The sequence below is a fragment of the Dasypus novemcinctus genome, chromosome 3, assembly GCF_030445035.2.
Source record: "Dasypus novemcinctus isolate mDasNov1 chromosome 3, mDasNov1.1.hap2, whole genome shotgun sequence".
Classification (NCBI taxonomy): domain Eukaryota; kingdom Metazoa; phylum Chordata; class Mammalia; order Cingulata; family Dasypodidae; genus Dasypus; species Dasypus novemcinctus.
In genome coordinates this window covers 52,765,622-52,779,535 of record NC_080675.1, presented here as the reverse complement: position 1 = coordinate 52,779,535, position 13,914 = coordinate 52,765,622, and the positions used below count along the sequence as shown (strand labels likewise).

The following is a 13,914-nucleotide window of genomic DNA, read 5'->3' as shown; positions in this document are numbered from 1 at the left end:
TCATCTGCCAGTCTGCTATTGAACCCTTCTAATAAATTTTTAATCTCTGTTTCTGTGGTCTTCAGCTGTTTGATTCCTTTTCTTAATTTCTCTGTTTCTCTTGATATTCCCTATGAATTCATCTATCATTTTCCTGATTTCCTTTAGTTCTTCATCCATGTTTTCTCTTGTTTCTTTGCATATATTTAAGACCATTTTTTAAAAGTCTTTGGTATGTTCCAGGTCTGTTCATCCTCATTGATGGTTTATAATGCTTCAGTCTTCTGTGCCTGGGCCATTGCTTCTGGTTTCTTTGTATGCTATGTAATCTTTTGTTGAACCTGTTCATTTTTGTATTTTAATGTATTATCACTGGAATTTAGACTCTGAGATTTTTTTCCTTCAACTTGTATTCAGCTACTGTTTTTGAGTGAACTTTCTTTAAATGCCAGGATCTAACTAAATAAAGAAAGAAAGAAAGAAGGAAAAAAAAGAACATCTTTCTCAATCTTTACAGATTCACCTGTACAGATATTCTATTTCAGGGCTTATCCATACAGTGAATTTAGAGAATAGCTCCCTGCCGAATCATAGGGTCTCATGGTCCGGTCCTTTCTACACATGATCTCTGACTTGTGCATGTATGTTTGGCCCTTGGAATACCCGTTTACACAGATACTACTGTCCTCTCATCTCTCAGAAACAGTTTTTTGTTTGTTTGTTTTTTTAAAGATTTATTTATTTATTTAATTCCCCTCCCTCCTCAGTTGTCTGTTCTCTGTGTCTATTTGCTGCGTCTTGTTTCTTTGTCCGCTTTTGTTGTTGTCAGCGGCACGGGAAGTGTGGGCGGCACCATTCCTGGGCAGGCTGCACTTTCTTTCACGCTGGGCGGCTCTCCTTACAGGTGCACTCCTTGTGCGTGGGGCTCCCCTACACGGGGGACACTCCTGCGTGGCGCGGCACTCCTTGTGCACATCAGCATTGCGCATGGGCCAGCTCCACACTGGTTAAGGAGGCCCGGGGTTTGAACCGCGGACCTCCCATGTGGTAGACGGACGCCTAACCACTGGGCCAAGTCCGTTTCCCTAGAAACAGTTTCCTCACAGTCATTAGCACTGCACTGTATGTCCCAAACCAACAATCCTTTGTCCCTGGAAGCCACTTAAAGCAGAGTTTTATGAGCTATTTTCTACACACAGGGCAAGTTCTGAAATGGTAAAGGCCTTCAGGCCACTACCAGACAGATTGGGCCAGACATACTCATGCTCCCAGAATGTGCATACTGGTTACTCTGCTCCTCTGGAACTTGTATATCAGAGATCCACACTGGGATTGTGGGCTGCCTCTGCCTTAACCTCTGAAGGGTGGGTCAGGGGCCAGCCAGGGTGCCATGAGGACATTCTGCTTTTAAGTAGCCTTTTTAAAAATTTTTTATTCTGTGCTATTCCTGTCCTTTAACTGGTATCTCTCGCTTTGAGAAAGATGTTTCTGCCAATTCTTGCTGGTTGTTCACAGCTGTGGGGCATGGAGCCCAGAAGCTTCTCATGCTGACATCTTGATTGAGGCAGGGCCTCCAAGACTCTAAATCTGTGTATTTTAGTAACATTAACTTGATCATTATTGACAAAGAGCTGCATTTATAGATGCAAGTTGCTCCATGTTGATGGTTTTTTTCATTTTTCTGATCATTTATGGAAAGTATAAAAAATTTTTGGATATATAAAAAACTCTGTTCTTTAATTTTAAAACTTTAATTTATGACTTATGTATAGGACCTTATTTAGCTTAATAAGGCAGGTTCTAACAAACTAAGTCTGTCATTGATTTATGAGTTGGGCTTTTGATAGAACTAAATGTATTTTCTCATAGAGTTTCTTTTTAAATCCAAATTAATTTTTTTCCCCTTTTAGATGAATTAGATAATATGAATAGTACAGAGAGAATCTCTTTTCTCCAAGAAAAACTACAGGAAATCAGGAAATATTACATGTCTTTGAAGTCTGAAGTTGCGACTATAGACAGGAGGAGAAAAAGATTAAAAAAGAAAGACAGAGAAGGTAATTTTATTATAATTTCCCCCCTCATATGTCAAATCTAGCACTCTTTGAATATAGTACATATTAATTGTTGTTTTAAAGTTCCTAGGTTTTGTTCTCTGTTGGTATTTTTGAAGCGGGTCAATAATTGAGTTAAGTAGAAAGAGACCCTTGAAAGGAACTATAAACTTTATTTTACAAAATGTGTGCTTTAACTAAATGTGGCAAGTTCTCAAAAAGAGCATTTAAATATGTACATGTTCATAGCCACTACATCTCAAACTCCACTAAAATAGCAGTAAAGGATATTAAAAGGCCTGTACCTATAAGGACAAGAGAACGGGATAGCAGCCTATAGCAGATAAGAAATGGCAATAGCATTTCTTTTTGTAAGCTAAGAAGCAGGAGTGTCCCAGTAGACAAGAGAATGCTTTCATTCCCTAGGTGGGATCCAGCAAACAAGGAATTACACCTTCCTTGGAAACAGTAAAGGAAAATCTCAAGGTTCTAGGGATAACCATTCCTCTTCAGGCCTAGTGAGCTACTAGTCCAGGAATAGGATAGCGCAGGAGGGTGGGACTCCAAGGAAGTGGCCTCTAATAATATATATATGGAGCAGATAGTTACCTAGTTGACTTGATCATATTGACAAGAGGTGTCCACCTCTTACAGAGATTTGGGGGATGCATTACTGATTTAATGACCTGTGTCATATGTATTTCTAATCATTATACTACAATTCTAACAGTTCTTTTTTGTTTTTGTTTTTATTTTATTGTGGTAAAATGTAAATAACATAGTTTGCCATTTTTAAATGTATCATTCAGTAGCATGAATTATATTTACAGTGTTGTACTACTATCAGTAGCTTACCAAAAATTTTCATTGCCCCAAACAGATACTCTGTACCCATTAAGCAATAACTTCTCATTCCTTCCTCCCTCCCACAGTCCCTGGTAACTTCTAATCTTACTGTGTCTATGAGTTTACTTATTTTAGATATTTCATATTTATAAATGGATCATCAAATATTTTGTTCTTTTGTGTCTCGCTTATGTCATTTAGCATGTTTTCAAGGTTCATCCATATTGTAGCATGTATCAGAACTTCATGCCTTTTTATGGTTGAATAGTATTTTATTGTATGTGTACACCACATTTTGTTTATCCATTCATTTGCTGATGGAGACTTGCGTTGCTTGCACCTTTTGGCAATTGTGAATAATGCCGCTATGAGCATTCATGTGCATGTATCTCTTTGAGTCCCTGTTTTCAATTCTTTGGGGTATATACCTAAGATTTATTTTATTTATTTATTCCCCTCCATGGGGTATATACCTAGGAGTAATTCTGTATTTAACTTTTTAAGGAACCACTGAACTTTTAAAGGAGCCGAACCATTTTACATTCCCACCAACAAACATGAAGGTTCTAATTTCTCTGTTTTTAAAATGATAGCCATCATATAGTATGAGAATTGGCCCAACAGTTCTTATTTCCTGGAAATATGAAAAAATAGAAAGAGCTCAGACTTTCCATGTTTGTCCTTTTCTTTAAAACTGCAAATAGCAAGAAGTCTTTACAGAATGTTTAAACACGAAAAGAAGAAAAGCGTAAATTTACTAATTGAAATGTTTTCAGAGAACTTCAACTACTTTGGGTTTCCTAAAGTTTCAGACAACTTAAATATTTTTTGTAGTCTTATTTCCTGTTTTTCTATTATGAAGTGAGTTAATTAATTGAGACCTTAAGTGACTTCTGGTATACATTTAAGAGTTTGATGTAAGGAGTTACATGTTGGTAGTATACACACACATACATATAGAGATGTACTTTAATAAACAAAAATTAAAATTTTAAATAAAATAGGGACTATCTGGAAAACATTAGCAGGACACAGGAGAACTTTCCAAGGAAAGAAAAGATAAAAGCAAAAACTGAAATGGCAAAGCACTTACCACATAGAGTAGTGATCCTTAACTGCCCTTCTGTTGAGTTATTTTAAAGCCATTTGAGGACTTCTGATTACTCACCCATGCTTCTGTCCTGATCGCCATGATTCTTATACCTGCCTTTAATAAGTCCTGTTGTTTGTGGGACTATTGTGTCCATCAGGTGGGTTGAGGCAGAATAAAGATAGGAAGCCACTGGTTAGGTGGTTATACGAGATTCTTTGAAATAAGTTAATTCTCTCACGATCCTATCTCAGGCTGCCCTTGCTTCTGATCTGGGGCAAGCTGAGTTCCTTCCTAGGATCTTCTGAGTAAGGAGTTAAGAATTTAGATCTCTTTAGTCTCTGTATTTTATGGTACCTTGTTTGAACTGTTGAGTTTTTAATAATAGTTTATTCTTCTAATTATTTACTCACTAAAAATTGATTCTAGTTAATTGAGGGGAAAACATATTTTGTTCACAGTTTGTAAATTCTTAAATCTGTCATGCAAAATTAAGAGGTCTATAATTGAAATGAATAATGTGTTAAGAATTCTGTTTTAATTTGCCATTGGCTTGCTATCTTTGTACAATCAGTTGTGATTCTAATACAGTTGTTTTGATTCCACAGTGTCTCATGCAGGAGCCTCCATGTCATCTGCTTCATCAGACACTGGAATGAGTCCCTCATCTTCTTCTCCCCCACAAAATGTACTTGCTGTAGAATGCAGGTGATAAACGTTTTCTCTGCCTTCCCAGCAGTTTGCTGCCATGGACATAAATCACAAATCCCTGAAATACAACCACAGAAAACACTCAGTTGGTTTGACATTGCCAAGTATATCGTGAATACTCTTCCAGGCTGGATTGTATCTATTCCCTTCTCTTTTCTTTCTTCCTTTTGCAAAAAATAAGCTGATTCATAATTGAAGGTTAGGCAGCCTGCCGTATTTGTCATAATTTTCCCCCATTAATTGATTTCATTTTTTTTGTGACTATAGTAAAAGGGCACTTAGTAAATTTGAATTTGCATATTAAAGCTTTCAGGTGTTATAGAAATCATAGACAAGCAAGTGCACATGATAAACATCAAAATATAATCCAGCTGAATAGTTACTGCTGCACTTTCACTAAGATGTATTTGAATACTTGGTGAGTAGGGGATTTATGTTATGTATTATTTTTTTATTGTTGTTTTTTATTTTTGTGGAAGCACTTGCTATTTAGAACTGCCAAAGTATATGTTCAGCAGTGTGCCCAATTTTAAAGATGTAAATGGGACAAAATAAATTGTGAAAGGAAGTGTAGTTGACTGAAAACTACAGTTGTAATAAGTCTTCCACTTTTTATAGGATTTTTGAGCACACAATTATGCAAATATTTTAATGTTTATTAATGTTTACAGTGGAATTGTGAATAAGTTTTCAGTGGACTATCTTATCCCTTGACAAAAATATTTTGTCTTTTTTCTATGTAATTTCAGAGTTTTTATTTTGTTACAAAAAGACAAAAATGAAATATATAACAACAATGAAGTTATTTAACAAGATTTCTAAAGCTGAAATTTTTGTGTAAAATAAGGTATTATCTTGCAACTTGTTAAATATATTTATTCAGACATTGGATGTTGTATTTTTATGTATTTTTTAAAATATTAATAAAACTGAAAAAAATAAAATTCTAGGTTAATTTACTCTTTGGATGACAATAGCTCTCAGCTGTCCCTTTTAAAAGAAGGTTGTGTCTACCAGCCTTTCCTGTACTGAAGGGGGTTTTGTCTCAGTCATTCAGACAGTTTAGAACTAGAATTGGGCATCTAGATCATTAAAGTATGTCCTCATTTAGAAACTTTGGCAGTCCTAGTGTTTAAACTGTTCTGAGGATAAAATTTTTGGTTGCCCTTAAGATACTTTGTCACAGTTTATATGTTTGCTATACTGCTGAATAAATTTATATTTCGCAAAGTTGAGATACAACAACTAAGTAAAGCAACTATGTGTGCTTGTCTGTGAATTGCACAGACTGATAAATTCTGTAAATAATTCTTCCAAAATCATGTATTTAAAGCAGTTTTTGCATATACATTATGTAAAAAGGTGATTTTTTAAAATCAGTTTTTAAATTCATGTTTGTACATTGAAAGGGGTGTTTTAAACCTCCTTTTCTGTCTTTAATATGCTGTAGATTAAAAACCTAGATGCTCTAGACTGTATATCAGGATCTGATTTACAAGAACAAGCCAGAGCTAAACACAGGTGATAGCATAGCATACTGAAATCATTGTTTCTTAATATCATTTTACCACATTGTGAACTTGTGATTCAGATTCCTTCCATTTTTGCAGAGAATTAAAATCAAAAGAGTACTCTTGTAAAATGCACTTTTCTGTCTTTTCTTTGCAAAGCAGAAGTGTTTCAATGTAAAATAAAAGTAGAGCTCAGCGGATAGTATTAATAAAGGCCATGTTTTAAACATAGGCTTTAGATTTTTAGTTTTCATTTAAGTGTTTTTGTTTTAAGTGCCAATAACTTATAGTTGGAAAATCAGATTTCACAAAGCAGAACATTTCAGTATATTATTCAGTCTTTATTTAAATATTAAAATGTTTATGTTTTTTAATTATGTAAATGGAAAGAAATGTGTCATTTGAATCCAGTTGGAGTTAAGAGGCAAGCTAAGATTCATACATTTATTATTTTAATGATTTCTTTCAGTAGCAATGCAATAAATCTGGGATAACTAGCTATTAAGTTGAGTATTGTCCCTCTTAATTGATAAAAATCTGGTAATGAAGCATTGAGAGTTTGCTGCAGAGATCAAAATTTTATGTTCATTGAATAAAAATATAAACATTGTTAAAATCCTTTTAATTTTGAAACTTGGCAAGGATTATGAAATTAATAACTATGGACTAGGTATTACAATTTAAATATTGGGCATAAATGGTGTATGTTTTCACAAAACAAATATTTTGAGTTTAATAAGCTTTGAATAGATAGCTCTTGCATGTTATCAAGAAAGTAAAAGTATAAAGATACTCTTTAATATGTGCTATCTAAAATGAAAGGTACTATCTATAAAATCAAGATATTTGAAGATTATGAAGCTTTTTGTTTTAGTTTCCATTTGTGCTTGTATTTGTCCTTTTGTTTTAAGTTTTCCTGTCCTTCGCGCAGAAAGAATTTTTGTACTTAGCACTTTTTAAAGACTATTCATACTATGTCTTCTCTGAAACTGCTTTATATTATGGAAATCTATGCAGATAAGCTATTATAGTTTCCTATATATCTTCCTTATGAGCCCTGTAATTTAACATGATTATTAATATTATGAAAGCATTTGGAGTTATATTGACCCCACATACAACCTATTACTAGAATTTATTAATCAACTATTTATTTAATATATTCTATGTGCTAGGCATTACACTAAGGCCAAGGAACCACAACAGTGAACAAAACAGTGCTAGACTCTGTCTTATATCTTCATGGAATGTATAATCTAGTGAGGTAGAGGTGAAATAGCTCTTAAGTAGTTCTTAATACTATATTGTGTGATAAGCATATGAAACTATGGTGGGTCATGAGATAACAATAGAGAGCCCATCTAGTTGGATGGGTGGTCTTGGAACGCTTTGCAGAGAAAGTGGCAAACTGAACTCCAGTTAGAATTAGGAATTCACTAGGCAAATGAGAGGAAAGCAAAAACATGGGGTAGGGGAGATTAGTGTTAATGAACCAACAAGAGTAGGAACCAGGTCATGCAGGTCCATTTGGCATTGCCCAAACTTTGTACTTGCCCACCTCTGCCACTTGATCCTTCTTTTTCTCCCACCATTCTCTTTCCTTCTTCCACAGAGCTCTCTCAGAAACTACTTTTCAACGAAGCTTTTGCTGACTTCTCACCACCAACAGAATATCGTCCTCTTTTATGCTCCTATAGCATTTTCCTTCAATCTGTATTACTAGAAAGCTTACCTTGTAGTGTGTTTACCTGTGCATGTGTCTTTCTACACTACAGAGGATTATTTCCTTAAGTGCCCCCTGGTCATAGGTGTACCCCATGAAGTGCCTCATCTAGCATCATACTAATAGTAGTAAAAAACCGAGAAAAATTACTTTTGAATTGTTAATGTTAGTTTTTTATGAGTGATTCTTATGTACAAAGCTAAATATTTAAAAGAGGTCTTCCTGGGGTTCTGTTCACAAAGTGAAATTTTAAAATAACATTTGAAAATTAAAAGTAGACTGAGTATAATCCCCAACTTAAAATATTCTCAAACCAATGAGTTATTTTTCCTTCTCTGTTTCTTCTTCCCTCTCCCATTATTTCATGTGTTTGCACACAAGATTTTATCCTATTACAGTGAGGGTATGCTTATTATGGCATTTATCATTAGTGAAGGTTGAGTGACTCTTAGAATAGAATCTGCACTAATGAGGGATTTCTAACAAATACAGAGTAGGAAGTTATTATTTTTTTTTATCCTTTAAATTTTGTTATAAAATCAAACAATGTTTTCATGTTGAGAAGCACAAAAAACTTTTTTTTTCATATAATCCATTATGTATCTTTTACAACAGAATAAGGGCAGTGTTTGTAATTTTGATATCTGTAGTTATTGTAGTTATGAAGCTATGTTCATTTTGAAATCTGTATCATGCAGAATTCAATTTGAAAAGTTCTATTCTGAAAAACTTATGGAACTTTCTTGTAAATATAATAAATAATTGCTTTGCTCAATTAATTGGATTTCTTCTCAAGACTAAGTTACGATGAACTCACCAGTTTAGTGAATAAAAATACAGGACATCCATTTAAATGAATTTCAGATTAAAATATAATGCTTTGGCTTAACTTTAGTTTTTCCTAGGCAAAAATGGATGCATTGTTTATCTGAAATTCAAGTTTAATTGGGCATCCTTTATTTTATCTGGCTACACTAGTTTCTCTTATACTATATCTAAGACATATTTATTACCCTCCAGAGGACCTTTTCATGGTCACTGATGGAGAAGTAAACAAAGTTTCTCTTGGTTTCCAAGGATGAATGTGCCTGGACAGTCCTTAAATGAGTTTTAGAATTAAGTGTTTCCTTGATGTATTGTTATCATTAGTGTGGTATATTTGTTAAAAGTGATTAACACATATTGAAGTGTTGATACTAACCACGGATTACTGTTTATAGTTTGTACTCTGTCCCACACAATTTTGTAGTTTATGACAAAATATACCATGGCTTGTATCTGTCACTGTAATGTCATGCAGGACAACTCCAATGTCCCGAAAATGCCCCCATATTACACCAATTCTTCCCTCTCCCATCTCTCAGAACCTCTGGTGGCTATTGCCTTTATAGCAATGATAAGAGTTCTTCCACTACTATAATAATAATGTCTATAGTAGAATAACAAGTCTACTTTAGTTGATTGTTCATTCCCCAATCTTGAGGCTCTGGGGGTGGAGATGCCTGCCCACTTTGCTTCTAATTGAGAGGGAGCTTAGATCCCTGTTTTGATACACAAAGCAACCTCAACAGTCAAGGGAGTAGTAAGTGGCAGACTTAGGACTCAATCCTGTTCCAATGATTCTCAAGACCAGTGTGTGTTCCATTATATCAGTGCAGTCTTAAGATTTTGTTCACTTGAAGCAGTGTTTACATTGTCCCTTGACTGGGACAAGAAAAGTCAGAACACTGGTGAGTACCAAATTGTGAGGATAAGGAGATCATTGGTTTTATCTTTTCATCTGTTGTCACTTTCTCTTTCTGATTTCTCCTTTCAAAATCTGTCACAGGGTAAAATTTAGTGACACCAAAACTGTTGGTTGACAAGGGTAAAATTCAGGCAATCTATTGTTTTTTAAACATTTATTTCTTTCTCTCCCCTTCGGCCCCCCCCCCCACTGTCTGCTCTCTGTGTCCATTCGCTGTGTGTTCTTCTGGGTCCACTTGCATTCTCAGCAGCACTGGGAATCTGTGCCTCTTTTTGTTGTGTCATCTTGCTGCGTCAGTTCTCCGTGTGTGCAGCGCCACTTCTGGGTGGGCTGCACTTGTTTTGCACAGGGCAGCTCAGTGCAGGGCACACTCCTTGCACATGGGGCTCCACTACACGGGGGACACCCCTGTGTGGTATGGCACTCCTTGCACGTGGCAGCGCTGCACATGGGCATCTCACCACATGGGCCAGGAGGCCCTGGGTTCGAACTCTGGACCTCCCATATGGTAGGCGGACACTCTGTCATTTGAGCCATGTCCTTTTCCCATCTATTGATTTTTATTTTCCATAATATTCTACTGACATTAACTAGATTTTTTTTTGGTCTGAATAAAATTCTTCATTTTGAATTACAGACTATCTGGCATTTTTAATATCTTCTCAAGTTTTTAAAAAAAATTTTAAAAGATTTATTTATTTTTCCCACTTCCCCCCTCCCCCCCCAATGGTTGTCTGCTCTCTGTGTCCATTTGCTGTGTATTCTGTGTCTGCTTGTATTCTCATTGGATGGCTTTGGTAACTGATCCTGGGACCTTCCAGAGTGGGAGAGAGACAAACATTCTCTTGTACCACCTCAGTTCCCCAGTCTTCTGTGTCTCTTATTGTCCTTGTGTCTCTTTTTGTTGTGACATCTTGCTGCATCAGCTCTCCACAGGGCCAGCACTCTGTGTGGGTCAGCTCACCACATGGGTTTGCCTTTACCAGGAGACCCTGGGTATCAAACCCAAGACCCTTCTATATGGTAGACAGGAGCCCAATTGCTTGAGCCACATCCACTTCCCTAAGTTTAAAGTTTTTTGAGTAATACATTTTAACTAGAGAAAATTTAGAATATAAAAGTGAGTTTAAAAAGTATAAATATCCTGAAATAACCACTGTTTACATTTGGGTGTATATACTTCGAAGTCTTTTCTTGTGTGTATAAAAATATCAAACTTCGTGTATAAACATAAAATTTATTTATTTATCCCTGCCCCCCTGCATTGTTTGGTGGTTTGCACTTGCTTTCCATGTGTTTGTTGTGTGCTCTCCATACCTGCTCGTCTTCTTTTTTAGGAGGCACCGGGACCTGACCATCTCAGGTGGGTGCTCAACTGCTTGAGCCATATCCACTTCCCAACATACTAACTTTTAAAAACATGAATAGAATTATGTTGTGTACTGGTTTTAAAGCCAGCTTTAAAAACAAAAAAACAACTTTATTGTTAAAGAAGTTTTAGATTACAGAAACGTTACATCGTAAATATAAGGGATTACCATATACCCCACCCCCTTGCCCTCTCACATTTTCCCCTATACATCTGACATTAGTGTGATACATTTGTTAAAATTGATGATCAAACACTGGAGCATTGCTACTAACCGTGGTCTATAGTTCACATGATGATTTACACTTTGCACTGTACAATTTTATAGGTTTTGACAAAATATATAATGGCCTATATCTGTCATCATTTCAATATCATGCAAAATAATTCCAATGCCCTAAAAATGCCCTATATTCTACCTATCCTTCCCTCCCCCTCCTCTCAGAAACTCTGATAACCACTATATATCAATGTCACAAGTTCTTCCATTACTACAATAGTAAGTCTACTTTGGTCCATAGTTGCTTTTCCCCCTTAGATTTGTTCATTCCTCAATATGAAGATTTGGGGGTGGTGATGGCTGCTCTGCTTCAAATTGAGAAGGGGCTTAGATCTTATGAGTCAGATGGCAGGAACTGTTTTGGTTGCAGTTGTAGACACTGTTTTTTTGGGATGGGCGTTGTCCATTATCATCATTTTGTCAGTTGTCCTGGGCAGGTCCAATGAACTGAAGAGTAGGTGTTGGCTGCAACTCTGCTGATATTTAAGGTTCAACTGGCATATGAACAGACTAAAGATTTAAGTCTCTGGGACATATATTTAATGGGTATATTGCTAATTATAGGTTCAAATAAATAAAAGAGGAAGAAGAATCATGTAGGGAAATTATAAATGAGTCTAACTGTTGCATTGGAGAACTAGGTTATCATATATTCCAAGGTAAGGCTCACCACAGGGATGCTGATTTCATAGGGTTGTGTGCCTGTCCAGATGTCTTTTGAGCCCTTGGGAGCACCTGTTTGAGGCTTTGCTTACTGTGAAGTCAGCTTTTTTTCACTTGACAGTATAGAATGAACAGTTTTTCATATAAGTGAATAATTTTTCCACATCATTTTAAATGACTAACTCTGTAGATACATGTTACTTACTTCAGCCTCTATTGTTGGGGGTCTAAATTGTTTCCAACTTTCAGCTGTTTCTTTGATCATCCATTCCTTAGCATTTTGGGCATAAATTTGTAGAAATGGAATTATTAGGTCAAAGGGCATGCAAAATTTTAAATGATTTTTTCTGAAACATTTTCAGTGTTGATGGGTGGACAATTTGGCAGTATCTGTTGTAATTTAAAACATATATGTTTTTTTTTTTTAAGATTTATTTACTTATTTCTCTCCCCTTTTCCGCCCCCCCCCACCCCAGTTGTCTGTTCTCTGTGTCTATTTGCTGCGTCTTCTTTGTCTGCTTCTATTGTCAGCGGCACAAGAATTTGTGTTTCTTTTTGTTGCATAATCTTGTTGTGTCAGCTCTCCGTGTGTGCGGTGCCATTCCTGGGCAAGCTACACTTTCTTTCGCGCTGGGTGGCTCTCCTTATGGGGTGCATTCCTTGCACATGGGGCTTCCCTGCGTGGGGACACCCCTGAGTGGCACGGCACTCCTTGCGCGCATCAGCACTGCGCATGGGCCAGCTCCACACGGGTCAAGGAGGCCTGGGGTTTGAACCACGGACCTCCCATGTGGTAGACGGAGCCCTAACCACTGGGCCAAGTCCACTTCCCCATATATGTACTTTAGAAATTCTACTTCTAGAAATTTATCCTGTAGGTAGTCTCACACATGTGAAAAGACATATTTAAAAGGCAATTGGTTATAATAGTTTGTATAATAGGTTAGAACTAACAAATATGCCATCACTGTGGGGCTAAGTAAATCATGGTACATTGATACAGTAGAATATTATGAAGCTTAAAAAAGAATTAGAGGGAAGTGAACTTGGCCCAGTGGTTAGGGCATCTGTCTACCACATGGGAGGTCTGCGGTTCAAACCCCAGGCCTCCTTGACCTGTGTGGAGCTGGCCCACACACAGCGCTGATGTGTACAAGGAGTGCCCTGCCATGCAGGGGTGTCCCCGTGTGGGGGAGCCCCACGCACAAGGAGTGCGCCCCATAAGGAGAGCCACCCAGTGCGAAAGAACGTGCAGCCTGCCCAGGAATGGTGCCACACACACGGAGAGCTGACACAACAAAATGACACAACAAAAAGAAACACAGATTCCTGTGCCACTGACAACAGCAGAAGTGGACAAAGAAGAACATGCAGAGAACAGACAACTGGGGTGGGGGTGGGGTGGTGAAGGGGAGAGAAATAAATAAAATCTTAAAAAATAAAAAAAAAAGAATTAGAGGGAAGATGACTTGGCCCGGTGATTAGGATATCCATCTACCACATGGGAGGTCCAGGTTCAAACCCCGGGCCTCTTTAACCCGTGTGGAGCTGGCCCATGTGCAGTGCTGATTCGTGCAAGGAGTGCCTTGCCACACAGGGGTGTCCCCGCGTAGGGGAGCCCCACGCTCAAGGAGTGCGCCCCATAAGGAGAACCGCCCAGTGCGAAAGAAAGTGCAGCCTGCCCGAGAATGGCTCTGCACACAAGGAGAGCTGACACAACAAGATAATGCAACAAAAAGAAACAGATTCCTGTGCCACTAACAACAACAGAAGTGGACAAAAAAGAACACGCAGCTCATAGACACAGAGAACAGACAATGGGGGGGTGGGAAGGGGAGAGATAAATAAATAAATCTTAAAAAAAAACAGAGGGAAATGGATGTGGCTCAACCAATTGGCTCCCGTCTACTATATAGGAAGTACAGGGTTCGATCCCCAGGG

General features: G+C 37.2%; 1 protein-coding gene across 2 annotated transcripts in view; it reads left to right on the top strand.

Moving 5' to 3' along the window:
* Positions 1–6,422, top strand: part of ARID4A (AT-rich interaction domain 4A) — a 75,117-nt gene extending 68,695 nt beyond the window's left edge. The window contains exons 22-23 of one of the 2 annotated variants that reach the window (XM_058293367.2): positions 1,890–2,036; positions 4,578–6,422. In XM_058293367.2, coding sequence (XP_058149350.1) covers positions 1,890–2,036; positions 4,578–4,681 — 251 coding nt within the window. In that variant the 3' untranslated portion in view covers positions 4,682–6,422. The remainder of the gene's footprint in view (positions 1–1,889; positions 2,037–4,577) is intronic. The other variant, XM_004452455.5, reaches the window with a different exon arrangement.
* Positions 6,423–13,914: the final 7,492 nt, after the last annotated feature.